Genomic DNA, 26,391 nt, shown 5'->3' on the forward strand with positions numbered 1-26,391 from the left:
TGTGTGTGTGTGTTTTGGAGGGGACGGCGGCTGAAAAGGACAAGGAGGGGGCTTTGAATTCAACAGGACCCCCATTGCTTGGTGTTTGAGTAGAGTTTTGGCATTCTGTCTTTTGTCTGTTTTGTTTTGCGCGCTACCCCCTCCACCCCCCACTGCCTCCCCTCCTCCCCTCTCCCCTCTCCCTCCTCTGTGTGTCTGTTGGCTGATGAGTTTGTCTCTTTGTCTGGATTCAGTCAGACACTGCGTCACCTCCTGCCTACAGACACACAGACTCGGAGATAACATCACAGTGGCAGAGACTGAGGGGAGGGAGCGAGGAGAGACAGATGTACAGACAGAGCCCTAGCAGTGGGGGGATGGGTATCTCTCACACATCAATCATTGGCTATGTGCCGTGAAGCCAGCTTGTTGTAGTAGTTCATAGTTCAATACTCCGACCCACTCTACCAGTGCTAATGAATGCTTTGATTTCTATGGGAAAAGTGCCCAAACTGCGTTCACATACTAACTTCTCACCACCAGCAAAATAGTACAACGACAAGCCTCCTCAAAGAGTCTACCTCTGTTTTCATCAGGCACACGCAGAGAAAGTGTGAGTGTGTGTTCAATACCTCAGGATAGTGACGAGGGCTGTAATTACTTCTGTCAGTCTCAGGTAACTGAAGTCAGGATCTCTCTCCCATCTCTGATCTGTGTTAATGGAGAGGGAGCACACAAGGGAGGAAAATTGGATTTTAAGCTACCATTAATTTTAGCAGCTATCTGAAGTGGGATGTTCTCGTGTGTGAATGCCAGAGGAGCTTTCAATTAAGCAGCGTTGGCAGTTAAATACAGGTTTGGACGGAAGTGTGATAATAAGAAAAGTGAAGGGATTTTGTTTGTTTTTTTGTTGACAGTATCCTGCAACCCACGGGGCTACCGTAAGACAAAGAGTGGCATCACAAAGAGTTAAATGAGCCACATATGGGCTGTCATGGTATGAAGCTTAAACCTCCCCCTCAGAGCTGATGGTATAGATATGGAAGTAGTCAGAGCTACATACAAGCAGGGAGGACAGAGGGCGAGCCAGGCTGTTCAGTGTGTGGGTGGTACTGAGAGAGACAGAGAGAGAGAAACACACTGAGCAGCAAGGCAGTTAGCTAGAGGAAAAGAGTGCAGGCTGCTTCCCCCGTGGGACTGCAGCATGGCTGTGGAACAGAGCTAGCATTTATCTGCAAGTGTATATGTGTGTGTGAAAAAGTGGGGGTTGGGATGCAAATGAAGTTAATGTGTGTGCACGTATGTCAGCGGGCTCGCTTTGCTGCCTTAGCAGTCATTGTGTTCCAGTGCTGGATGGCTCGTGTGAAAGCGGCCCAATTTATCGGGTGAAGAAGTTCTCGGGGTCCACATCACAAGTGGATCCCCAAAAGTTTTGAGAAAAATGTAGAATTGCAAAAATAATTTTCCATATAGGGCTGAGCTGTTGATCAGAGGTTTCACTTAGTGTCATAATCTCTACGGTTCTGTGCAGAGGCCTGGACACATTTTATGTGTCTTGCTGTGAACAAAACGAGAACGCTTAGCTACTGTATAGGTGAATGCACTGTGTTGGAAAATCAATACCTTTTGTGGTACGCCATGACAGCAGATGCTGTGTCTATGTTGCTATGGAGATAAGACACTCATATGCTAGATATAATGTATGGGTAAAAGGGTGGCTTCTGTATTAAAACACACTTCATTTATTGAAGTTTGGCTTTATATTAAATATTATGAATCTACATATTTTAAAGAGCTGCATCTGTCCGTATGTTCTGCCTCTGTGGATATGCAGGAACTTGCAGTACGTTGTCATATAAAAACGGTCTTTCGAAATTGTGAAACATTGAAACATCATAAGCGAATGTCTGTTTTTTTTTTTTGCAAATCCAGCAACTTAAATACCTAACATATCAAGGTACTTTAGCTCATTGATGCAAAAAACAAATTAAAGTCCAGTATCTTCTCAAAGCAGTTGAGCTCACTGAGTTGCAACATTGCCAACATTGGTCGAATACACCCGGAAATTGTAAAAAGATAGATAACACAGAGACGGCGAAATCTGCGATGAAATCTGTGCAATTCTGTTTTAGGTTTAGTTTACAGTATATATGGCAGTCACCTGCGCTCCTCATGTTTTCTCTCCAGTCAGAACAGTTCATTGTGCTCACTGGAAACACTTCTTTTACTGACTGCTACTGTCTGTCTACTTCCAGGGCCATTCCACACTTCAGGCATCACAGGGCTCCAGCACACTATTAACATGGATGGCAGGGACGAATTCACCGAAGACAGTGAATGCTGCAGCAACAACTCCCAGGAAGTCCAAGAGCAGGATAGCATCTCAGGTACAGGATGGTGGGACGGGACGGGACGGGACGGGGAAGGCCTGGATGGACTCTATAAGATGTCCTCGGACTGAGGGGTGTTAGTGAGAGTAAGCCCTGCTCTGTGTTCTGTTGTCTGTCTGTATTGATAGGGCTGTGTTTGCCTCCATAGAAGACAGTGATAGTGACCCTGACAACCACGGTGAAGACTCATCCTCCAACACCTCCACCGACGACCACATGACCACCAAGAGATCACAGTGCCGCCTACAAGGAGCGGGAGTCAAGGAGGTGAGAGGCCTGGTACCGACATCAAACAAAAAAAATTCTGCCACTTATGTTTTGTTTACAGTGTTATTCTTTATTTCATTGACTCTGTTTTTCTTCTTCATTTTGCCTCCTCTTGAGTTAGTTTAGTACCGCCCATTCGCTCCACTATAAGCCACTGTATTGTGCAGTTGTTCATGTGGCACAGAGATAAATTATTGATAAGTATCTGCCCTGCGTCATTGTGTTGGTGCAGAGTTTGCGATATGTGGTTTACAAACGAAGTAGCTGTTATTGTGGCGAGACTTTTGTGTGCTGTGAAAACTGACAACTTAATAGCTGCAGGGTTTTTTTCAATTCTCGCCCATCAGTTGTGCACAGAACCACAGTGGGTGTGAATATTAATTTGGATCTAGATGTCAACTGTTTAAGGTTTGCTTTAGGAATGTAATGTATGTCATGCAGTGTTAACAGATTCAGTATAACTTATCTTTCAGCTCTATTTAACTGTGGATTCACAGCCCATGTGTTCAACCTAAGACAAATAGCAGATAATTTGACCGAATTACTGCAGGGGTCAACAGGAACAGGATGTACTGATATCTGTGGTTCCTTTGCATCAGATCATCTGTTAAAACTTTAAAATACAAACTGAGTTTCAACAAGCTGTGCTGCAGGGGACAGAACATTGTAAAAAGGAAAAAAAAAAAACGTACTGCTACTTAAAATTATAACGTAAAGCACCCATTCAACTATTATATTATATAATTTTACTATTTTAAGATTTTTATGAGAAAAATGAGGAGCGCTTCAATTTCATGTGCGTGTAATGGACTTCAACAGAACACCCCTGGTATCAGCCAATATGTTTTTGTGCCTGGACCTTCTGTCTGAAAATGTTGAAAATGCATTTCAGCTTGTGTGTGAGTCACATCTGTGACAGCACACAGCATCGTGTCACTGTTAGTGAGTCACTAGGACTTGTGAGAATTTTGCTCATTCACACACTCGACACCTCACTGTATACCACTTGCAGAAATGCTTCAGCTGGAAACATGTGACATGAGTAGTGACTCCACAAAGGCCCAGCAAGAGATAAGGACAAAATTGATTGTATATAATAACTCTAGAAATAAAATGAATATCAAAAAGGATAAGATATCAAGAATCAAGCTGTGAAGTGTAAGTGTATGTTGCATATAGCACTGGCTTTGTTCCTGAAATGTGTTTTAATGCTGCTTGGTTTTCCTCAGGAGAGCGAGGAAGGGGCAGACCACGGCAACAACTTCATTTGTCCTCTCTGCACGCTGGATTTCAGCAGCCCTGAGAAGCTCATCTCCCATGTCTACCAGGTGAGAACAACATTGTCTCGCCTGTTCTTATCTAGAACAGAACCATGAAAACAGAGCGGCTTTAGATCCTTTATTGCAATCTGTTTCTAATAAGCTAGCAGTAGGTCATCACCTGTAAAGCCCCTAAGTAGCTTTCAGCGTCAGTACTTCAGTAAAATGCAGGTTGAGGGAGAAGTTGTTGACTTGCATGAGCCAAGCTAGTGCTTACTGTGTCATGTAACTGCACAGTCTGTCTTTTAAAAACTAAAACAGAAAAAAAAATCCTATTGAAGTTGGTTCACAAGTTAAGACAGTGTTCAGTTGGGTACATAAAATTGGATTCAGTGCCAAATAATATAAAGATTCTTATATATGTGCTGGCGGTAAATAGCGCTCTTAAAAATGCTGGAGTTGCAGGTTGAGCTCTTCGTCCAGGCTCTTTATCCATCATTTTACAGTAATCCGTACCTTCCTCTCTCATTATACGTGTCTTCACCAATCACACTCAGGAGCTGATTTATACCTTACTTCAGCATTTGCAGAATTCACACAATGAACACTGTAAATGTGTTTTTGTTGTTTTTTTGCAAATGTCAGGCAGTTTGTGGTTCTTTCGCTTAAAGCTGCTGAAAGATGAGTGTGTATTCTATTACCGCCATGCTGAGCAATTACAACGGGGTCTGACTTGTTAACCCCTGGAGACCATATGGACAGTGGCACAAGCCACAAGAATACCAATTACCATAGTTACATTGGTAAGTGATTGGTTAAATGCAAGACCAGAGTCGTCTGAGGACCACATTTGAATGCTGCTCAAATTATTTATAATTTGAAACGTCTTTTCATTTTTACTGGGTCAACTTAATTATGTTATTTTAATGATGTTGTTTGTTGTATGACATTAGTATTCCATTTAGAGCAGTAAATAGCAACATGTAGTGTACGCTGCCTGCTTTTTCTAAAAAGCTTTCTCCATTTTTGATTAAATGCTAACTTGCTTTAATGTACAATACTGTGTTTTACGCCGTGTATTGCGTTTAATATTTTCTCATTCATGGTTGGCAAGGTGCACAAGCAAAAAAGTGTTTAACAATTTCCTGTTGTTGATGCAGTAATTTGTTCCTTTTCTAGAACCAACTACAACAACAAGTAGACAGTTGTCATCATCATGTCTTTTTTTCTTGTTCTTATCTTGTTTTGCTGTCTTTAACAGCACACAGCTATGATGAGCAACACCAAGAGCTATGTGTGCCCAGTGTGTGGGCGAGCCCTGAGTTCGCCTGGCTCGCTTGGACGGCATCTTCTCATCCACTCCGAGGACCGCCTCTCCAACTGCGCTGTCTGTGGCGCACGCTTTACAGACACCAACAACTTTAACAGGTTCGGCTCATCTCTTCTGTATCCCTTGTCTCAAGTCTTTAACGCACGTTGCTTTCAGTTTTTAAAGGAGAAGTCTACAGATGTTTTAGATGCAGTGTTATAGATATAGGTGTGTTATTGCTGTTTCTGTGTACATATTATCAATCATTTTAACATTTAAGTTAAAAAGTCAGCTGTTTCCACAGTTTTCAATCAAATCATAAATAAATATATAATTCATTTATGAAAATATATAATATAAAATACAGGGTTTCTGTTTTGCTACTAATCATGTTCCTGCTGTTGTTATCTATATTTAAATGTTTCAGACAATATCTCAGGGATCGATCACCCACGACAGATCCCTTTATAGGACAAAGGCAGCAGACATCACTGAGGAGAAATAGTTTTAAATAGTGCAGCTTAATTCCTCATAGAACATCAAAAACTGATTTTGAGTCAGTATCTGCAGTCCTTCACACGACAAATGTTTAGGTTGACTGGAGATTTTCCTTCTGTACATCCAACAAGGTGGTCAAAAGGTGTTGCGATGTAAGTTAAAATATGTCTTTAATGCTGCACTCGAACACAATAGAGCAGTGGTTCTCGAAGTGTGAGATTAGGCAGGATGCAGAACATGAGGGATGAATAAAATTAGTGCTGGAATGACAGATTTAATGGAAATAAACTTGCATGTTGCTTAGCAACTACCACTACGTTGAAATTTAAACAGCACTGGCAAGGTCAGGACACATAAAAGGAGAAACATAGTAAGAAGCTCTAATGTATTTTTGATTTTGAGTGAAAAAAAAGCAGAGAAAAGAAAGAAAGAAAATTATGATAGAATCAGGTGTTCCATCTCAACTGAGCACAGTTATGTGTGGGAAAAGTCGGATGTCACAGCCAGCAACAATGTGAATGAAGTCAGTTTTAAAATATCTGGCACAGTTTTTGTTCTCATAGAGTTATCTGGAAACAGTCTGTGATAAACTCCTCTCTTAGTTAACCACAGGTTAGTTAGTTAGTTAGCTAGTTGGGGAAATGAGTCATTATTTCCCTGCTGGACTAAATCATTTTAAATGATGTCAATCATAGAAGCTTGATAGATAAGTTATTATGTTATTATGTGACCATACAGACCAAGGATTGGTTACAAGCTGTTGACTAGTGGTTAACATGAATGAAAGGCAAATGTTAATTGGCACCAAAATGTCTGTGTTGTACCCTTCGTAACGTCATTGTGATGCAAGCTGAATAGTTTAGCCATCATATAACAAGCTGATGTATTTAGCCTTGGTGCAGACTGATGATAGTCGCTAGCACACAAGGTGCAACTGTGTCAGTACGATTTGATCATTAGCTCTGGAGATGAAATAACGTGTAGCTTATATGGCTTATAAGGTAAAGACATTTAGGAGATGAGGAGATGCCCAGATGTGGGTCTTGAGGGCTTAATATGAATCTAAACTAGAGAAACTAAATGTAGAACTGTGCCTCACTAAGGCGCACTTTGAAGGAAAATACACCTGACTGAAATGAGAGAAAAAAGCTGTGGAAATCAGGAGGTCAGGTTAAGAGAAAAATGTTTCAAGGGTCTAGTGTTTGTTAGAAAGTATCCAGACATCAATAAAACCAGCTCTTTAATACTTTTCACAGGGAGAAGCTTAAAGATGTCCTCGACACAAGCAGGATAGATCTCTCTGGTGGAAGGGACCCCTGTTCCATGTCCCATTCCCTCTCCAGCAGCCCCATGACCAGCCCAGGCCCTGGTAGCTGCTCCTGCCATGGACCAGGCCCAAGCCCCAGTTCATGTCAGGGCCCTCACCCCTGTGAAGCAGCGGACCTCAACCCCAACCTATGTCAAGCCCATCGAACCTGCCAGGGACCAGGCCACATATCGAGCCAGTGTCACGGCCCGGGCCCGGGATCTGGACCGTGCTCGGGCCCAGGACCATGCAGAGGTTCAGACCAAGGGCCCTCCTTTCCCTCATTGCCCGACAGTCTCCTCTCTGAAGGGCCATCACTCGCATCCATCCCCGATGCTCTTAACTCCTCCTCCTCCAGCCTTCCTCCTATCCCCGACATCCTGAGCCCTATGCCGGTGTATCCTGCCGGAGTGCTGCTGGTGTGCAACAGCTGCGTGGCCTATCAGCAGCTAGTGGAGGCCCAGTCACCGTTGCGGAAATGGGCCCTGCGTAGGAAGAACGAACCCTTGGAGGCCCGCTTGCAGCGTCTAGAACGCGAGCGAACGGCCAAGAAGAACAAGCGGGCGTGCGAGACGGAAGAGGAGAGGGAAATGAGAAGGCTGCGGGACCGCGAGGCCAAGCGGATGCAGAGGATGCAGGAATCGGACGAGCAGCGGGCGCGCAGGCTGCAGAGGGACAGGGAGGCCATGCGCTTGAAGAGGGCCAACGAGACGCCGGAGAAGAGGCAGGCCAGGCTGATCCGCGAGAGGGAGGCGAAGAGGATCAAACGACGGCTGGAGAAGATCGACCCTGCTCTGAGGACACAGATAGAGCACGACCCCGCTGCGATGGCTGCCCTCACAGCAGACATGAGTCTCTTCCAGTTCCCCTGCCCAATGCCTGTCCCTTCCATCGATAATGGACTGTTCATGAAGCTGCCCTAATTGGAGCAGGCCACTGGGGGGACGGACCAATTGGCTTCTAGCAGCTTCATTAACCTCTGCACTCTGCCATCAGGCTGCCAGGGTCACAGTGAACCATTCCTAGCTGGTTCTACTTCCAGCCTTCTGTGTCCAGCGGCTTCACACAAACTGCTATGTTAAATACATTTCTAATTTATTCCAGTCTAGAAAACCTTGGGAACAGGGTTGAGAATGTTTCATGTCGTATGGATGATGACCTAAAAGCATGTTGTAAAGAGATTTATCTGTTCGTCAGTGGGCTAGCAGATTTAACACAGTTCATTCTAGTAGGAGCAGTTATACTTCCTTTGAGGAAAGAAACAAATCTTTTTGCACATGGACCTCCAGTGACAGGAGTGGGGACTTTGTAGCCACAGCCCCCTCCTCTCTGGTCCACTCCGCCAGCCCAGTGACTCGGGTTTACCGGTAGCTACACCTCTCTCTTCAAGCTGCCACCGTGGGTCCCTGGGAAGTTCATATTCAGTCAAACTACTACCTCAGCTTGGCGCCGTGGTCACGCTCTCTGTTTTGTGGCTTACTGCGTTTCCAACTCCAAGCTTCCAAAGCTCTATATGTTCTGTACACTACTACAGAGGATGCGGGTTGTTTTCCACGATTTGTGTTCGCATTTATCACTCAGGCACTTTAATAGGACACAAACATTCACAGGAGCAGCTGATTTACAAACAAATCAGTTCCAAATGTATTTCCCAGGTTTGATTTTAACGCTTCTTAACAGATAAACTTGTTTTAACCTGTCAAATGTTCTGTCCTATTGAACACGCCCAGTGTTGAGCAACATTCCCCCTCCCCATCTCCTGAGTTGTACAACTTAATGCATTCGCCTCTTTACATTCTCTTTGCCAATATCTGAATCTCTTTTCTTTTCCCTACATTGCTACACTCTGAATATTTTGCCAATGTCATTTCTTTTTTTACTTTGTGTTACAGAACTTTTCTTGGGCTCATAAAAAAAGTTCAGTCTGTGCTGCTGTTATTGTACTGTACAATACATTAGTTACCTCTTATATATTTTGGGCTCATCGCATTAAGGAATATTATGCTAAAATGTTCCAGTAAGTGGTCACAATGAAACCGTACAATATGTTACTTGTTGACAACAGAATTTGTCACATTACTTGAATTCTGCCCGCATATACACATATACACACGTTTTCCTCTTTTTGAGTAAATTACATCATATGAAAGAGGGTTATTCTTATATAGAGGATCATACACAGATAATGCAATTTCTGTAGCATCAACATGCTTCGTAAAAGCTGCAGTACCTTCAGTATATGTAACCTGTGCCACTTAAATTGGGTTCATATGTATCCCGTCAGCATAATTAATGAATGATATTTATTGATTCATTTGACAGAGGAACTCACCTTAAACACCTGTTTAGACGTGTTTTATTTTTCATCCCCATCCGTTACTGAGCACTGGGGCTAATATCATGACACATACAGCCCATACTGGGAGAGAGATTTTATTAATCTATATTCATTAACCTCATTCCAGCACATATTTATGCAATATGATGTGAATATATTTTTCTTGTGGAAATGTTTGGGTTATTTTGTTACCGTCGGTGGTATAAAATCGTTTTAATGTTTAAATTAGAGGCCATGTTTGGATATCCCTTGTTTAATTTCCTGCCTGTAAGGTTACCTCCAGTTCTTCTTGACTTCACTTCACCAGATGCAAACATTTACAGTGTCAAATGAGCAGTTTCTGAAATATTCTTCAAGGAATATCAGAAACAAGGACAAGTACTGGTTCTGTTTGAGTCACTCCTAGATGAGAGTCAATCTACCTGGCTGTTTCTTACAGCAAATTTAACAAAGAAAAGAAAATATAGGAATTTTTTGTTTCATCCTCAGAGGCTTTTCTAGGAGTGCATCAAACCTCTATGCAACAGATGTGTTATTTATTCTAAGGGAAATTAACTGACTTTTCACTGAAACTATGCAGAATGCAACTTTAATTTAAACAGACTTCAATGTAAAGAGTTTAGCTTCTCAGGCAATTTAACTCAGTGAGAGGGCTCAGAGCCTAGTACCAACACCCTGGTCCATAAGAATCATTTATAGATCTATCATATGACAGTTTTAGGCAGTTGTGACTTTTCTAGAGACACTTTGTCTTCGGTGATATGTTTTCTCTTCCAAGTTGAGCACATGAAAGCAACAGGGTCTCACTGCCATCCTATCCATGACATACTGTACCAAGGGCAGATCAGTGTTCTCGACAAAGTCTTCAGGTGTCATTTATTTCTCTCTTCTCTCAGACTATGAATACTGGGTATTCTCAGAGGTTGCTCTTTGAAATTGCTGTGATCCCCTTTGCCCTACAGTGGATTAATGCGACAGAAAACTGCGGCGTCTGTGGTCTGACATTCTATTGCAAAGGAAGTACTCTGAAGTGACGTTGGTCCTTTACCAGCAGTACTTTCGGTATGGATTAGGTAAGCACTGCATGTCGTGAAACTGCACTTGTCCTAGAATGGTTCAATATGAGCTTGTGTTCTACTGTTAGTTTATGCCTGCCTGTTTTTATACAGTTTAATCAAAAGAAAAATGTTGGTAAAAACGTTGGCCTTTCTATATTAATTCTATCAGGATTTCCTCTCAATGTCCATGTTTACAAAACAAATCTCTCTGATTAAGGCCAAATGAATGAGCTAAACTGCTAATGAGAACATTCATGCTTGCTGCGATTTCAATGCATTCTGACTGGGTGGCACTTTGGGGATGCCATCCTCTGTTACTGGATTAACAGATGTACAGACCGTGATGAAACCTGGTAAAGAATGTGGAAATAAACATTGACTTTACTATAAGGGTAGCGTCCCCTTGTCACTTCCATCCTCATTTGTTTTATACACACAAATACACATTTGTTTTTAATGGTTACAGCGTCACACAGTTCTGTAACAGTGAGAGGTCTTCTCTTAAAGTGCAGGTGGAGTTTGAATGTAAAATATTGAAGAATTATGGCATTTGTTTGTTGGAGGTTTTGCAGAGTCAGTGTAGAATGTATTTGCACTGGAGTATTTCAAATGTGTTCTTTGTCTTTATTCCACTAAATGTTTAATTAATACATTCATATTATAGCAAATAGTACCCATAAAAAATGAAAGACAAGAATACCTATTTGTGAAACTGAATTACTATTAAACTACTACTTATACTATTATTACAATTTAAATACCACAGAATTTAACATTTAAATGTTGTACTTTGAAAATCACGTGATCTGAAAATCCTGTGTGACATTTCAAGTGGTGCAATTTCAAAAACTCATTTTATTTATTTATTTATGATTGACTTGTGGAGTAAGATGCAGCATTACAGGTTACTACTGTATATGAAGTAGTTAGGGTCACATTGCTGATTACACTTTTGAACTTTTAATTAAGTAAAATTAACTTTTGACGGTACAGTCACATCAGGGAAAGATCTCACTTCTCCCACCATTAACTTAATGCCACAAAAGATAAACTAAAATAAATTCACAAATGCAACTAAAGAAACACATGCACACAAGTTGGATAATAGTTTATATTTATATTTGTATATATATATATATATTATATTGTGTTTACTTAACAAACATGATAAATGCAATGTCTCCAAGTTAGCTGTAACAATAAAAATACAATATCTTTGTGTCCTTAAAGTACATAGAATTAAAACAGCAAAACAAAAAAACAAAAACCGCCCTAAGTAGTTCACAGAGAGGTACAAATATACAGTACAAATCTATTTTATTCAAAAACGGTACAAATAAAGATGCAACAAAATAGAGATATTAATGCTTTGTTAAAGTCAGGTAGGTGTAGGGTATTCTAAGGGAGCACTTTCGGTCGACAACTCTAAGGCTTCTGATAAAGATCAATACATATTGGTACGGCCATACGATATTAAAACTCACTATACAAAGTTCATACAACCTGGATTATACTTGAGGATTGAATGTTACATTTACATCATTGCATATATTTTGCAGATTTAGGCATTTAAAAAAAGATGCTGTTTTTTGTTTTCTTTTTAAGTTACACGTCACATAAAAAGCAGTGTCACCTTTGTGCCAAAAAAAGTACAATGTCAAATCGGAAAATACACAGACTTCTTTAAAACTTTTAACCGTTCTCGTTCTCCTGATTTAATTCGACATCAGCAACACCGAAACCGTCCTAAAAATTCACCTCTGCGGTTCAATATTGGATCATACAACAGGAAGTAGTTCACACAGTAAAGAAATCCCCACTGCCAACATCACAAAACATAATAAACCATTACATTACCACCAATGGAAAGCTATCTGATTTATGCAGCCTGTCTCTCTCAATTTATTTAAACCCACTTTCTGTTGTCCAGAGACTGTGGGCCAAAGCACAAAACACCAAACACAACCCATTAATTCAAAGGATAAAAAAAAAAAACCTACTGATCTTGTGCAACAATAAAAATAAAAAAAGACAATGGATGTGTGTGTGTGTGTAATTAATGGATTGCCCTCTATTGCTGACACTCATCATCATCGTAAAAAGTGCAGACAAGCGCTTCCATTTACTCCACTTCCACAAGAATTAAAAAGGTAAGTATGAATATAAGTGTGTATTAAAACATTTAACGGAATAGATTATGATTTAAAAAAAAAAAAAGACCAAAAAACACAAACATAAAATTGCAGATTTCTTGGTTGAACCGTCGGGGGCCCAAAGAGAATTCCCTGTCACCCTTTGAGAAATGTAAATAGGAATTTCCCGCTCATAAGCATGACCAGAGTGCCAAGGCTCGACATTTCTGATTTGCTCTTGTACAGCCTGAAATGGGAACACCAAGTCTACCAGAAGCATCATTCCATTATTTCAATTTCACACATTGTACAAAGCAGAATTTAAGGCATTATCGACAAGCATCATCAAAGCTATCTATACAGAAAAATACATCTATCTACAGAAACACACAACCTGCCATTTCTCCATGATTCTGTGTGCTTTTACATTTTGAAACGCTTCAATTTACCAACAGTTTTCATTTTACAACACTGTGAAGAAGGGCATTTAGTGCAATTACTTACAGCAACAGACTATCAGTGATGTGAATAAGATTCATTGGACATCTTGGTTGCAGTCGAGCTTTCCTGCTTTAACATGGCACACACTGCTCAGAGCAGAGGGCGAAGAAAACAAAAAAGGCTCATAGTAGCACAGGATGGTCTTGCTGTGAGAATTAACAGGAGGTAAAGTCACAGGTGGCACTGCTTGCACCATGTAAATCCCATCAAAGCCATGCTGACCTAAAATACAAATGTTGAAGTGGCCTGGCAGCCGCGCTGCCAAAATAATGCAATGAAAATTTGAGGGACACTCGTCTTGAGTGATTTGGCTCCGACTGTGTGGCATCATGAGGAGACGATAAATGTCTGGCCATCTGTGACTCAACAGGGTGCTATACAGAGGAAGATTGGGGCCACTGAGCAAAGAATAGAAAGTAGTAAAGCAAAATACTGGTTTGTATTCCAATAAAAAGGTCATTTAAAGCAAAAAATCTTTACCAGACATCAGCGTAAAATGACTGCATCAGCCGACCTGCCCTACTGCTTCAGAGAGCTGTACTTAAGACAATGAAGGGTACAATACTGAGTTTACTGCATAGAAAACACCAAGACTACATGAAATGTTTTTAGGTATTATGTATATTGCTTACAGCATGAAAAATGAGTCAATGTGGTGAGCTTTCTGATGGTAAGATGTGTTCTTAACTGTAGTAAAAAATTATTTACTAAATCTCCCATTGCAAAGCATCTTGAGGGATAGATTCAAGTTTTTTGAAACCTATTTTAATACAATACTAACTTCTGTGTACGAGTTATTAGTGGTTGTAATCATTGCTCCGGTCCATGTGATGCTGCTTTGTGCATTTAGCGGCATTCCTCCTGAGCTGCTGCAGAGGATCAGTAACAAAACGTTAACTGTGTACAACAATAACTGAAACTTTGGAAGATGCTCACCTGATTTGACCCCGACTTTCTGATGCCCCATTTAAGCTCGATGTGCATCATTACTGTACAGAAACATGACTGTTGATTTTGTCCCATATATCTCATACTGGAATCAGGAAGGAATCTTTACACAGCCAGTCTAGACGGGAGGAATGATTACAATGACCAATAACTCTTTATGGGCACGTGAGAACTGTTTTCAGACAGACTTTACAAAATGAAAAAGTCATTTAAAAACTGCTCATAATGACAGTACCAGAGGATGAGGGTCTAACTAGGCCCAGTTCAGGTGACTCTGTTTGATACTTCTCTCATGGCCCCTCCACCTGCTGACAGGGAGGTCAGGCTGCATGAGGCAGTTAAGGGCTCTATTCGAGTTAAGAGAGTTGAAGAGGACAGATGGACACACAGAACAGGGTCTGGGCTACAACACCAACACATTAGTCGGACACAAAATTGACGACCATGTAACTAACTGATCCTCCTGTCTGAGCGCATGATACAATGAAAAGAAATATAACGGGCGATGCATGAAATATTCAAAGGTGACCAAATGTTTTACCAGAGGTAAGTCGAAAGATCGACGACTGAAAAAAATAAAATAAAGCTGGTACTGTCTGATTTACATTTGATGGGAATGTCTGTGTTGAACGCTGTCTGATTATAAACCTCTGAATGATTTTATGCGTGGTCTAATTGCACTTATTTTCAATTTCACCCCTTTTTCGATTTTTGGGGATATCAGTGACAAGGATAAAAATCTGTCCGACGTAGGAAACTGCAGCATTCATCTTGGCTAATTTGTAAACAGAGTTAAAAATGCAAGTCAGTTTTTTTTTTCTCTCTCCCTCTCTCACCACAAAACACCAACAACAATACTTCAAACATATTCCCTTCATTAAAAAAAAATAAAAAATAAAAAACATTACTGTACTGTGATTCCTAATAACAAGGTCAGTGTGAAGTCAATGAGTGACATTTTCTATGTGCAACACAAGACAATCATAAGATCCACTGGATAAAATATATCCTAGTACAAAAGCAAAGGACTTAATATGTTCAAACAAAAGACAGAACAGAAGATAACTTGATAATGATCACAAATTAATTAGAATCAAGCCTTTCTTGGAGATGCACTTGAGTAAATCCATATAAAATAAAAAATATCAAAGAGAGAAGCGGTTTCATCGATAACGATTTGAGAAATTTGTCAAAAGGCATGCTTTGCTCGTGTAGAAATACTGAAGCATCGATAAAAATTAACAGCAAAACAGTGCATCACCTTTAAAAGTCGAGATTAAAGGAGGGCCAGAGCTCACTACCGCGTGTGTAGAGATAGAAAACAGCTCACGACAAAAGAAATTCCTGGGGGAGAGCGGTACTGCCGCGTGCTGTAAAAAGAAATATTGCTTTAATTTGGTAACTGAACAACTCGAGTTGAGGACGAAGAGCAACACCTCATCACTGACTCAATCGCACACTTGGTTTCTCTCCGAGGGTAACTACAAGGCCCTTCCGCTCTTCTGGGGTTTTTAGGCTTAAGTGGCGTGCAGCCAGTGATGTGACAGGGCGATGTCTCTCTCTGGTTCATTCCCACAGGCGGCTTTGGTGATGACCAGCCAGTACGCTCTTTAAAATTGCATTAAAGTCACCAGTCTGGTCGGGAAAGCTGTGAGGTATAGTGAGAAGGAGGGAGAGCATCGCTCTGGATGGGAAAAACTATTCTCCTAAAAAGGGGAAAAAGTTAAGTGATGGATATTCTCACTGATGATACTGGAATGCAACATATCTCTAGTTATCATAGAGAACAAAGCATTATTCCAATCTGTGGCATTCATGCAAACAAACACACATGTTGGGCCCTCATCCTCAACCAGAGGGCATATGATGTTGTGTAATGAAAGCACATTTATTTATTCTTTTTCTTGGAGTAGAAACTGATTGCCGAACAGACAGACTGATTGATTGATTTATCACTATTTCGATTGTAAGACAAGCGCGACGCCCCACACTTGGCCTGAGAGAAGATGCCGTTCTTTGCAGACCGAGAAAAGTATCTCTGCTGACAAAGGAGGTTTTAGACTCCTGCCGGAGAAGCATAATGTAACATACACTGACAGTTAGCGTCAACAGTGCCAACACCACCACAGGAGCTGCTGATGTCAGCAGCTCCACTCTTTTTTGGGCAAATGCTTTTGAAGGAAACAGGATCTTAGGAATGGAGGAGATAAAAGATCACTGGCTGCGATCTTTTAACTACATCAGAACCTGCAGAGTTGGTAGCTTCACTGTGCTACACACACACATTCTTCGTAGTTTGTGGTCTTCCAAAGAGACAGTTTGGTCAAAAAGGAAGCAAGAGTGTTCTGAATGCGATGGTAACCTCCAAGCATGGGTATGAGGAAGTGCAGACAAAGGAGGGAGGGAGTAAGAGAAATGCAGTGTGTAAGGACTATGAGAGGCATTTCATCAGCTACATAGTTTCTACTCGGCTTGTCAGGTCCCGGTCAGACCTCAGCTGGCTGGGAAACCACAGGCTCGTATCCTTTGGCTGAGTGGCAACCAAACCAAACCAAAACTTTTCACCAGATAGACAAAGATCTTTTACTTTTGTATATTTCAGGTGTGCAAAATCTCAAACATTCTGAGGCTACATTCGCACTCTTTTTTTTTTTTTTCCTCTTTCTCTCCTTGTCAGACTCATTCTTACTCGTGGCAGTCTCCTTTATAGTTGCTACCAAATGTGATGCTACTTCCCTGCATTAGAGCGCCCCTCAATGGACAGTTTGACCTCCTGGGGGATGAAAGAGGGCCTTGTATGGCCGGAGGTGCTTATTTGAGGGCGTGGCCCTTCATCTCCCTTCATATTGTATCTTTGGAGGCCAGGCGAGGACCAGCGCCTTTGAGAAGCACCCAGCGCAGTTTGCATTGTTCCCATCCCTGCCCCGGCGAAAGCAGAGCCCTCTGTGTGCAAGTGGTAACTGCTCTGGCTCCTTGGATGCTCTGCTGAGGTCCTACTTGGTCTGATGGGGGACTCATTGTGCCCAACAACCCCAAAATGTGTGGCTTCCTCCTTATCAACCACATCTTTTTCTCCATCCCTCTGTCTCTCTCTGTGGATGCGGTCTAGCCTCAAATGAGACTGAGGCCGTGACTGTTGAGGGGCAGGAGGCCCCATGAGCTGGTGAGCAGGTCCTGATGTAGCGTTGGTTTTGCTCAAAGTCCTGGACAGGTTCTGCTGCTGCTGTTGCTGCTGCTGCTGCTGCTGCTGTGAATGATGGTGCTGTGGTTGTTTCTGCTGCTGAGGCTGAAGCTGCTGCTGCAGGGTGATGGACACGCACACGTCTCCTACTTGCAGATGATGGCAGGCCAGGCCGTACAGCTGGGCCGTGCGTTCGGGGCTGCAAGACGACCAGCCCTGGCCGAACACAAAAAAGGGATGCTCCGGGGGCACGTCAATGGTCACTTTGCTCTGTTGCTCCCCCACAGTAAAGTGAAGCGACACAAGACCAGGTCTCTGCTGGCTGCCACGGATGTCCACCACCATGCTGGAGTCGATCTTAAGCCCCCCACTCACCTCGGCGCTCCGCACGAAGTCCTGAGTCTGCAGGTCCTCCACGCGCTTCAGTTCCCCAGTAGCGAGCTGGATAATGGCCCCCTTCATGAAGTGTGACGGGTTGCAGGGAGACGGGGCAGGAGCGATGCTTGAAGCTAAGGCCTGAGTCACATCTGCTGTAGGCTGGACAGGGTGCTGCTGGGGGAGCGGCTGCTGAGCAGTGGTCGGCTCCGGCCTTTCAGGGAGGCACACTCTGGCTGAAGAATCAGAGGCTTTAAAGCTTGAGTTAGAGGAGGCCATGGTGGCAGAGGCATGGCTGGCTGAGGCATCATTAGCCGGTCCTGGGTAGTGTTGCTGTGGTGGTTGGGGCTGATGCTGCAGGTGATACTCCAGGGGAATAAGAACTGGTTGCCCATTGGCAAGCATGACAGCGTGGCCTGGTTGTCCTGTCTGCTGATGGAGACCGGCCACTCTGGGATCACTGTAACTCACAGGCTGGGCCGCGTATGCAGTCCGGCCAGACAGTGCGCTCAGGCTCTCTCCGTGAACATCTCTGGCTCTCTGGGCACCCTGAGAGAGGTTCAAGGGAGCAAAGGAGACCTCTTTGCGCACTCCACTACCGCCTTGGCTAGAGGAAGCCAAACGACCAACCACCTGCTGCACCTTGAAGTTGATTAAAGGAATGAAGTGTTAATTAGACAACTTTATATTTTGCAGAAACAAACAGAACTATTCTTAAGTGGCTTTTGACACGGTTTCTAACAAGACATTCGAATGTTTCCCACAGCAGCCTGAATTACAGCATGGAAGTATGAACTATCTGTGGGGTTCAGTAGATAAATACATTTGAACAATCTCTTGAAATGCCGTGCATTCCAACATTTTCCTCAGACAAGACAGTCTGCAGCTACAGCCAATAGCTTTTATTTTGTATTTTTAGCATTTTTCCCCTATTTGGTTGATTCAGATGAAGGATTAGCTGTCAATGACGCCAGCCAGCACAAACCAAAAGGACCGAAAGCATTTTACTTATTAAGGCATTAACATGCTTCCTTCCCCTGCACACTTTAAAAAAAGAAGCACTGAGGGCTTCACTTAGTATCTCCATGCAACCACAAATAGCATATTATTAGTACAGCATTGCAATTGTCAGGCTGTGAGTGATGACCCTTTTACCTACAGACCCTCAGCACACAATGAGGGAAGGAAGTAGAGTCTAAAATTAACACGTGCTACTACGTCTTAAACATACTGTGGTAAGCAAAAGGTAAAGCCAGATTACTACTGAATACTATAACAGCACTTACACACTCAAAGCAGACTACTGCGAGTGATCGTGTAAAGCCAAGAAATGATTCTAATACAAAACTATAAATCATGAAAAAGCTAATTTAGTAGTAGATAGTTTTTGTGTTATTTTTTAGTTTAGTATTTCTGTTAAAACCGCTATTTTATACGTTGATCAAAGCATTGTAACAAAAATGTTGCCTTTCGATCATGCTGCTGCTTGCCCGTTAAATGATGGTCAACGTGTCTCACCTCCAGGTCGCTGTCTGGGGTGCTGCGCTGGCCTGGTGAGCTCCTCTCTTCCAGCCTTCGGTTCTGCAGGCCTCTGTCATGGCTGTGCTCCTGCGCTGCAGAACTGGACGCTACCAGCAGACGCGCATTTCTACCAATGTAGGCCAAGTCTAGTCCAACCTCTCTAGTTCCTTGCTCTTTATCGCCTCCATTCATTTCTGGTTCGTTCTCCTGCTGGACACTGTGGGGGTCTCTGGTGGCAGTGGCAGCCCTGGCGCCCTGAGTGTGGTAGAAGACCGGCATCCCTCGAGAGCTGACCTCTGTTGTGGGCAGGACTCCCACAGTACCAAGGTGCTGCTGGGCAGCTTGCTCTGAAGGCAGCATTAGCGGGACACCGCTGGAGGCTGCAACTTTGGCAAAGGTATGAGCAGCCACCTGGGCCTGGGGAGGTGGGGAAACAACACCTTCTTGTATGACAGATGAATAGGGAACTAGGTGGGACACAGTGTGGGGCTGAGGAATGGTGCCTGAGGGAGAGATTAATGATCCCGGGACAAAGCCAGGGGGTAGAGCGTAAGGTACCGCTGCATAAGGGGAACTGACAAACTGTAGGGAGGAATGAGGGATCTGGGCATAACCAAGAGGAGGATAGGGAAGGCCTGGGTGCTGCAGGAGAGGAGAGTGTACAGTGTAGGCTGGAGAGATGTGGCTTAACACTGGGTGGAGACTGGTAGACGAGTAGGTAACAGATGGAAGAGCCACTTTGTAGAGCATACTGTACTGGTCAACAGGCACCGCTGGTATGCCATCAGAATTATCCACTCCATAATGAAGTCCTGGCTGAGCTCGCAGCCAGTCTCCAGATGGGGTCCCTCCACGAGTGTCACTGTTGGCTGCAGAGTTCTGGATGGAAACCACTTCATCTTCTCCAACACCAGCACCAACACCAGCACCAGCACTACTGCTACCTCCACTACCACCACTTCCTCCTCCTCCTCCTCCTCCTCCTCCTCCTGCAGCCCCAACTAACCCTGTCCCTCCAGCTCCACTGCTGTTACTACCTGGGAGGTCCCTCTTCTTAGGAGGCAGGCACTCCTGGTTGCGCTCCTGAGCTGGTTTCATTGCAATCCTCTGGCCAAGCAAGTAGCTTTACTGTACTGCAAAGGAACTGAAACTTGCAAACCAGTCAGCCCGCACAGGAACCAGTTCTGAAATCACCTGGCTGACCTCGCCTGCCAATTCACCTGAGAAAGAAAACACAAAAAACCAAAGATTTATACTCACAATTCAAATATTTTCGCAGGTTGAATGTTGCTTCTTAAAATCAGTGCTACAATGATTAATATACATGTCAAATTCGATGAAAACAATAAAATGATTCAATCTTTAGTTTCATTTATGGTCACTGACAGATTGTATTAGGTTATGGTGAACCACAGAGGGAAAATGACAGAGAATGTTGTTACCAAGTTTATATGTAGCAACAAGAATAAAACATTAGACAGTATAATAATACAGGGTATAATGACAGTATGTGATTTAGTGCTGCCTTTTCAAAACCTAAAAAGCTATTTTGTTACACAGAATCTTATTTTATTGTGGAAAGCTGTCTTTCAAAATATCAAAATACTACATATTACAAAAATTGTCTGTGCAATGATTGTATTAAATGAAAGGCAACAAATTTATGGTATCACATAAGTCGCCCATCAGACCTTTGATTTACACCCCCATTAAATCCAATTGGTTCCCTTTTTATTTCACTTTAAAGGGACTTGAAAGTTGCACATGAAAACATTTTTATTTAGTACAGTATCATATGTAGTCTGTATGTGCTCGACCAACTCTTTTTTGAAGCGGTGTAATATTTGCACAAAATATTTTAGTGAATTTGAGTGAAAGATTTGAACGTTTTTTTGGCTGCACCATTTCATCAAATTGAATTTTTCTGGATGTTTCGAGCATTAATAACTCAGTAAAAGAAATCCGGTATATTTGGAAACTTTGGCATCACTACGAGGATTTAACATTGAGGTCTGTGAGTTTGAACGAAATGTGGGTGGAGAGAATGACTTTAAACATCTCACCCGGGTCAGTAGGATTTAGGAGGCACAACCAACATGTTTCATCCCCAAGATCGAAATGACCAAAATTCATTAAGGCAGCAAGCGCAAGTCTGCTTTTTGACATCCAAGAAAGGAGTTACACTGAAATACTGCACACAAACACTGGAGCCTACAGGGAGCACACACCCTCACCATCACCTCCTGGTAATGTGTTGTACTTAAAGCAGTTCTAACATCACAATGAGTACAGTACAGCTGTGAGGGTTGTTACACAGATAGGTAAGGTTTTGGGCGTGTCCCAAGAAACAGGTTTACTCATTTATCAAACACTGAGCAGCTTTTTTTTTTTGGTACATCAGTCCATGAGCCAGACTCGAGTGGGTTCCTGGTTTCACTCAGCAAACTTGCTTCCTGAAACAAACCCCTGAACTGCCCTAGATAGGAACCCAATGCTTTTAAAAAAAAACGCATTCACAAGTGAGAGCTTTCCTCCAATCACGGCTTCACTTCACTTCACTTCACAGTAACGTTGACTGTTTACCGTTAGCTGGTGGCTGACTTGGCTAAAAGTTAGCTAGCAACTTGGAGTCACCATTTTCTCGTCATGACGGGAAAGTGACAGCGTGACACTTGGTACACTAACACAAAACGTGGATAGAGAGTTCAAATGGCGGCCAGTGTCATATGAGGCCGTTCAGTTACCACTATAAAGTCTCACTGGCCAACAGCCCACAGGTTCCGGCTAGTACGCTACGGGCTACCACAGCTAGCCTCCATGAGCTGACTGTACTCACGTCTGCTCACAGCTCGCTGTTAACATGGCAACGCGCTGAACGCCCCTCGCAGAGCGCTCTGCGGGGTCTCGCTGCGTGGACGTACCTCCAAATGTCATCGCGGACAGGCTCCTCTTCATGAAAACAAAGTTGCTGTGCAGAGGGACAATTGGAGAAATCAAAGGCTAAAAGGGAGTCGAGCCCATTGCGAAGGCCAGCAGCAGAGGCGCTCGCCAATGACGTCACTACGTTTATTCGATTTCCTGTTTTTTTTAATTTTTTTTCCGTGGTAATATTATTCACCAAAGGAGCAGCAAATTAGTTTTTAGTAAACTGTTTGCTAGGTATTAACATACGCAATAACTACCAAAGACTTATTTTACCCGTATATATAAATCACTGATAATATACAGCTACTATTAGTTCCATTATAAGAAAAACTACACATTGGGTCATTGTGGTTTTGATTTATGGCAGAACAATAGATGGAGGAGAGAGGGGGGGGGGGCAGATCAATCACCAACAGCTCTTAATCAATTTACGCAAATAGTTGCTAACGGGCAGTTGAATAAAACAAAAAACAGAAAACAGTGGGTTTGTTAAATGCCATCCAAATGACACTGTAAGGTGGTGTACACGTAGGGGGGTGCTGGACGCGATGTTCCATATATGACCTCTTGTGAAGGTTGTTGAAAGACAGGATATATCTGAAACCCTCCAGCTTTTATCGACACTAATTTGTTTTTAGAATCTTATCCAGTGTAGATGTCATCCAAATGTTTTTTGTTTTAGTTAGATCATGTTCAAGTTTAGCACAGAAATTGATCAAGTGTGTGCTGAATTAAGCTGCTAGTGGGTGCCAGGTTTGGACCCCCACTTACTCTACAGCCAGATTTCCCTTCGAGGGTCCAAACCTTGATTTTTTTTTTTTCTTGGTTTTTGGCTTTATTGCCGAAATATCCTATAGAAGCCTACAGTCATTGTAAAGGAAGCATGGGTTTGGGTTAAAGAGCAGTGGACCTTGAGATGATCCACCCAGCCAGATCAGTGGGACCAGTCCGGTTCCCCCAAGAGGAGAGGAGGGGAGCCGGGACAAATAGCCCATGCTGGCCCAGCTTGGACTTGCAGTTTGGACTTGGTTAATGTCCAGTCTGGACAAAATGACACTCAGGCTGGCCAGACAATGAGAAATCAGAGACTGTTGTACCCACATTTTGTATAAACCTGCTCCATCAACATCCTAGACCTTTGATGGGCGGATCACGTTCTGACAGAGTTCAGGATGAGAGGAGTGGACTCTGTATTTACGAGTGGATGGATGGATGGATGTTTCTCAACTTTTTATGCGAAGATGAAAATTGTATTACCATCAGTATCTTGTTGCTGCTGTTTACATTATTTCCTGGGTGTAAATGTGTGTGTATATGTATATATAAATATATATAAATAACTGTAGGCTAATATATATTGTTTTAATTCTATTTTATGCTACAACAAATGAATTGTGCTTTTCTGTGTATAGCACGAAGGGACTGCAACCTTGTGTTTGTATAATGATGAATGTCCTTCATTCTTGATTTATTAAATTATTCAATTCAATCTAGAGCTGATTATAGTCTTATGTTGTTTTCTCTGGATATTAATAATGGAAATAATGTTTTCTGTTCTCATCTTGAAATTCCATGAAGCAAGAAAACAAAAACCTGCAACAAGTTTCTCTAAAATGAGTCTAATGACCTCAAAGCAGAACTTTCTGTAAAATATACTCATAATAATCATACAGTACAACAAAGATTAACATACAGCAGTATATTAATATCTAGAATATAAGCATAAGCATAAGAAATGCACATGTACAGCTGTCCATATTTACAACAGTGGTATTGCACTCTGAAACCGAAGGTGCCAAACAGCAAAACAAAATAGCAAATCTTACATTTCCTTCACATTGCCCCTCTCTTAGTTACTGTTGCTATGGAGCGTTCTAATAGCTCCGCCCTTGCCTCTCATTGGCCACGCCCCCTTCCAGGTTCCATTTCCCCTGTCTTTGATGTGTTCCAACATTCCAATTGTTCAAAGTCCTTTTTAACAGACACAGAAAGTGTTTATCTGTTGAGACAGAAACCTAAGTCATAGATTTAATCCCTGTTCATAACTTGGACAAACACTCTCAGATAGACATGGTTGTATTTTGTCTTGGTTATTTTGTGGGTACTTTTGTCACAAAGTCAGTGCGCCGTTTTGTGGAGCCTCGTCTTTCCACACAGCCTTGTTCCAACAGTCAAGGCTTTCCACAAAGAAACAAGCAACAGAAAAGAGACTTGGAAGAGCCTGTGCCAGTAGCCTGGACCCCTTCTCAGCATAGACTACACAGCTTCCTTCCAACAAACAGCTTGCAAAAGCCTCCTAATCATGATACCGACGCAGCCCTTCAGGATCTGGTTAGCTGTCAGGAAAGACAACAGACGCGACTAATGCGTGAGGCTGAGAGGCTTATCAGACCTCCTAGGAGACCTAAGCATCCTCGGTCCACAAAAAGACACGACCTTCCTGCACTTGAGCGTCTTGGACAGCTGCGTTTTGTGGACTCTCGTCCTCCCACACAGCCCTGGTCCAACTGTCAAAGAAACACGTTACAGGAAAAAGAAATGAAGGAGCCTGTGCCAGTAGCCTGGACCCCTTCTCAGCATAGACTACACAGCTTCTTTCCAACAAACAGCTTGCAAAATCCTCCTAATCATAATACTGACACAGCCCTTCAGAATCGGGTTAGCTGTCAGGAAAGAAGACGAATGCGACTAATGCGTGAGGCTGAGAGGCTTCTTAGGCCTCGTAGGACACCTAAGCATCCTTGGCCCCCAAAAAGACATGACCTTTCTGCCCTTGAGCGTTTTGGACAACTCTTAATTAAGATCCCAGAGTTGATGGAAAACAAATATCTTTTAACAGGTGCTACTTTTTTAGGAATTGTAGTTTTCCCTTACATTCAAACAAGAATGCATGGTGGTAGTTTTCCACAGGTAGCAGGAACAACAACTGTGTCTTACTTGACGCAAGCAGGAATTATGGCTGCTGCTCCTAAGGCACTAGGAGGAATTCCACATGCATATTCCAAGGCACAGGCCTGCATAAAAGCTGCTATTCCTAAGGTAAAATCAGGAATATCCACTACTTGTTCTGTGGCACGGAGAGGTGTAGCTGCTCTTCCTAAAGCAAAATCAGGAATTTTAGCTGCATGTTCTATGGCACAGAGAGGTGTAGTAGCTGCTGCTCCTAAGGCAAAATCAGGAATTTCCACTGCTTGTTCTGTGGCACGGAGAGGTGTAGCTGCTATTCCTAAAGCAAAATTAGGAATTCCAGCTGCATGTTCCATGTCACTAGCAGGGTTTGCAACGTTTTTTCCCACTATACAACATATTGTTCAGAGCAGTGTTCGGGAAATGAAATCAATCCTTGCACTCCTGTTGATTTTAATTATGATGTTGTTCATAATTTTTTCAATGGCTAACACTATACACAGACTTTCCCACGTTTAGTCCCAGGGCTAGGCTGCCTGTTGGATACCATAAACCAGCCAACCAGTGAGATCCAACTCAATCAACAATCACTGAGCAAAACAAATGGGGTATAGGCCTTCTGCTTACAGAGGTCAAGCTCCACAATTTAATCCAGGATGATAGTTTATAAGGAAAAAGATAATAATTTTATAATTAATAATAATTAATCAATTAATTAATATCAAAGAAAACAGGGGAGTCACGTGACGCGATCCGAGAAGAAGCCACGGAGTAGGGCTCCGCACTGCATTGCTGCCTTTATTTTAAACATTTACGCGCAGATATACTGACCATCCCAGCATATTGGAGTTTTAATTAAAGAGGTGGCAGAAATGTCGAATAACTTTTCGAAGTCTGCGGCCTGGCGGAGAAATATTAAACAACATTTTACAGGTCGCACCGGGGCCGACGCCATGATGCAAAGGTCCAAGGTGGAGCTGACGAGCCCGAGCAGGCAACAAAGCTAACGACATAGGTTTGTTTTTTTTTTTTTTCTTTTTTTTTCCCAAGATATCAGCTCACCATAGTTACTCAGCACTAACAACAGATTATGAAGATCTTCGGGGGGCTGGCAGAAAATCGTCGTACCACCGGTGGGTAGAGGCTAAACTCTCAGCCCTAATACAAAGAATGGACGACGTGCAAGAGCCGAGTCCGAGTAACTTGGAAAGAGCCGAGCAGTGAGTGGCATAGCTTATACTCCGCCAGCCCAGGCAAAACTGATGTCGGACCCAGATATGGGACAAATTAGAAGACGTGGAGAATCGCTCGAGAACCAACAATGTAGCTTCGTCGGCTTTCCGGAGGGCAAAAGAGGGGAGGAATGTGGTGAGATTTTTGGAGGAGCCTGTTGCCAAAATTCTGCTGAACAATAAGCAGGCGACGACAGATTTGCAACGGGCCAGCGACACGGACCCAGGGAGAACAGACCGCAGACCCAAAAATCTGGCAAGGTTT

The 26,391-nt window shown here is 42.7% G+C and overlaps 2 protein-coding genes across 6 annotated transcripts in view; one reads left to right on the forward strand and one right to left on the reverse strand.

The window, feature by feature from the left end:
- LOC118343613 (zinc finger protein 821) overlaps window positions 1–10,794 on the forward strand; it is a 16,940-nt gene extending 6,146 nt beyond the window's left edge. The window contains exons 2-6 of one of the 5 annotated variants that reach the window (XM_035682529.1): window positions 2,235–2,366; window positions 2,518–2,636; window positions 3,866–3,964; window positions 5,157–5,323; window positions 6,959–10,794. In XM_035682529.1, the coding sequence (XP_035538422.1) occupies window positions 2,235–2,366; window positions 2,518–2,636; window positions 3,866–3,964; window positions 5,157–5,323; window positions 6,959–7,931 (1,490 nt within the window). In that variant the 3' untranslated portion in view covers window positions 7,932–10,794. Of the gene's footprint in view, window positions 1–2,234; window positions 2,367–2,497; window positions 2,637–3,865; window positions 3,965–5,156; window positions 5,324–6,958 lie in introns of all 5 variants that reach the window. The other 4 variants (XM_035682530.1, XM_035682531.1, XM_035682532.1 and 1 more) reach the window with 4 other exon arrangements.
- Window positions 10,795–11,501: 707 nt separating this feature from the next.
- atxn1l (ataxin 1-like) lies at window positions 11,502–22,114 on the reverse strand. Its single transcript, XM_035682524.1, has 3 exons — window positions 21,984–22,114; window positions 19,060–20,282; window positions 11,502–18,183 (listed from the first exon to the last, which is right to left on the reverse strand). Exons 2-3 carry the CDS (start codon window positions 20,158–20,160, stop codon window positions 16,714–16,716), a joined length of 2,571 nt encoding a protein of 856 aa, XP_035538417.1. The 5' UTR covers window positions 20,161–20,282; window positions 21,984–22,114; the 3' UTR covers window positions 11,502–16,713.
- Between the last annotated feature and the right edge of the window lie 4,277 nt (window positions 22,115–26,391).

This window comes from Morone saxatilis, unplaced genomic scaffold (genome assembly GCF_004916995.1).
Source record: "Morone saxatilis isolate NCDOM2014 unplaced genomic scaffold, NCSU_SB_2.0 Contig11, whole genome shotgun sequence".
Classification (NCBI taxonomy): Eukaryota; Metazoa; Chordata; class Actinopteri; family Moronidae; genus Morone; species Morone saxatilis.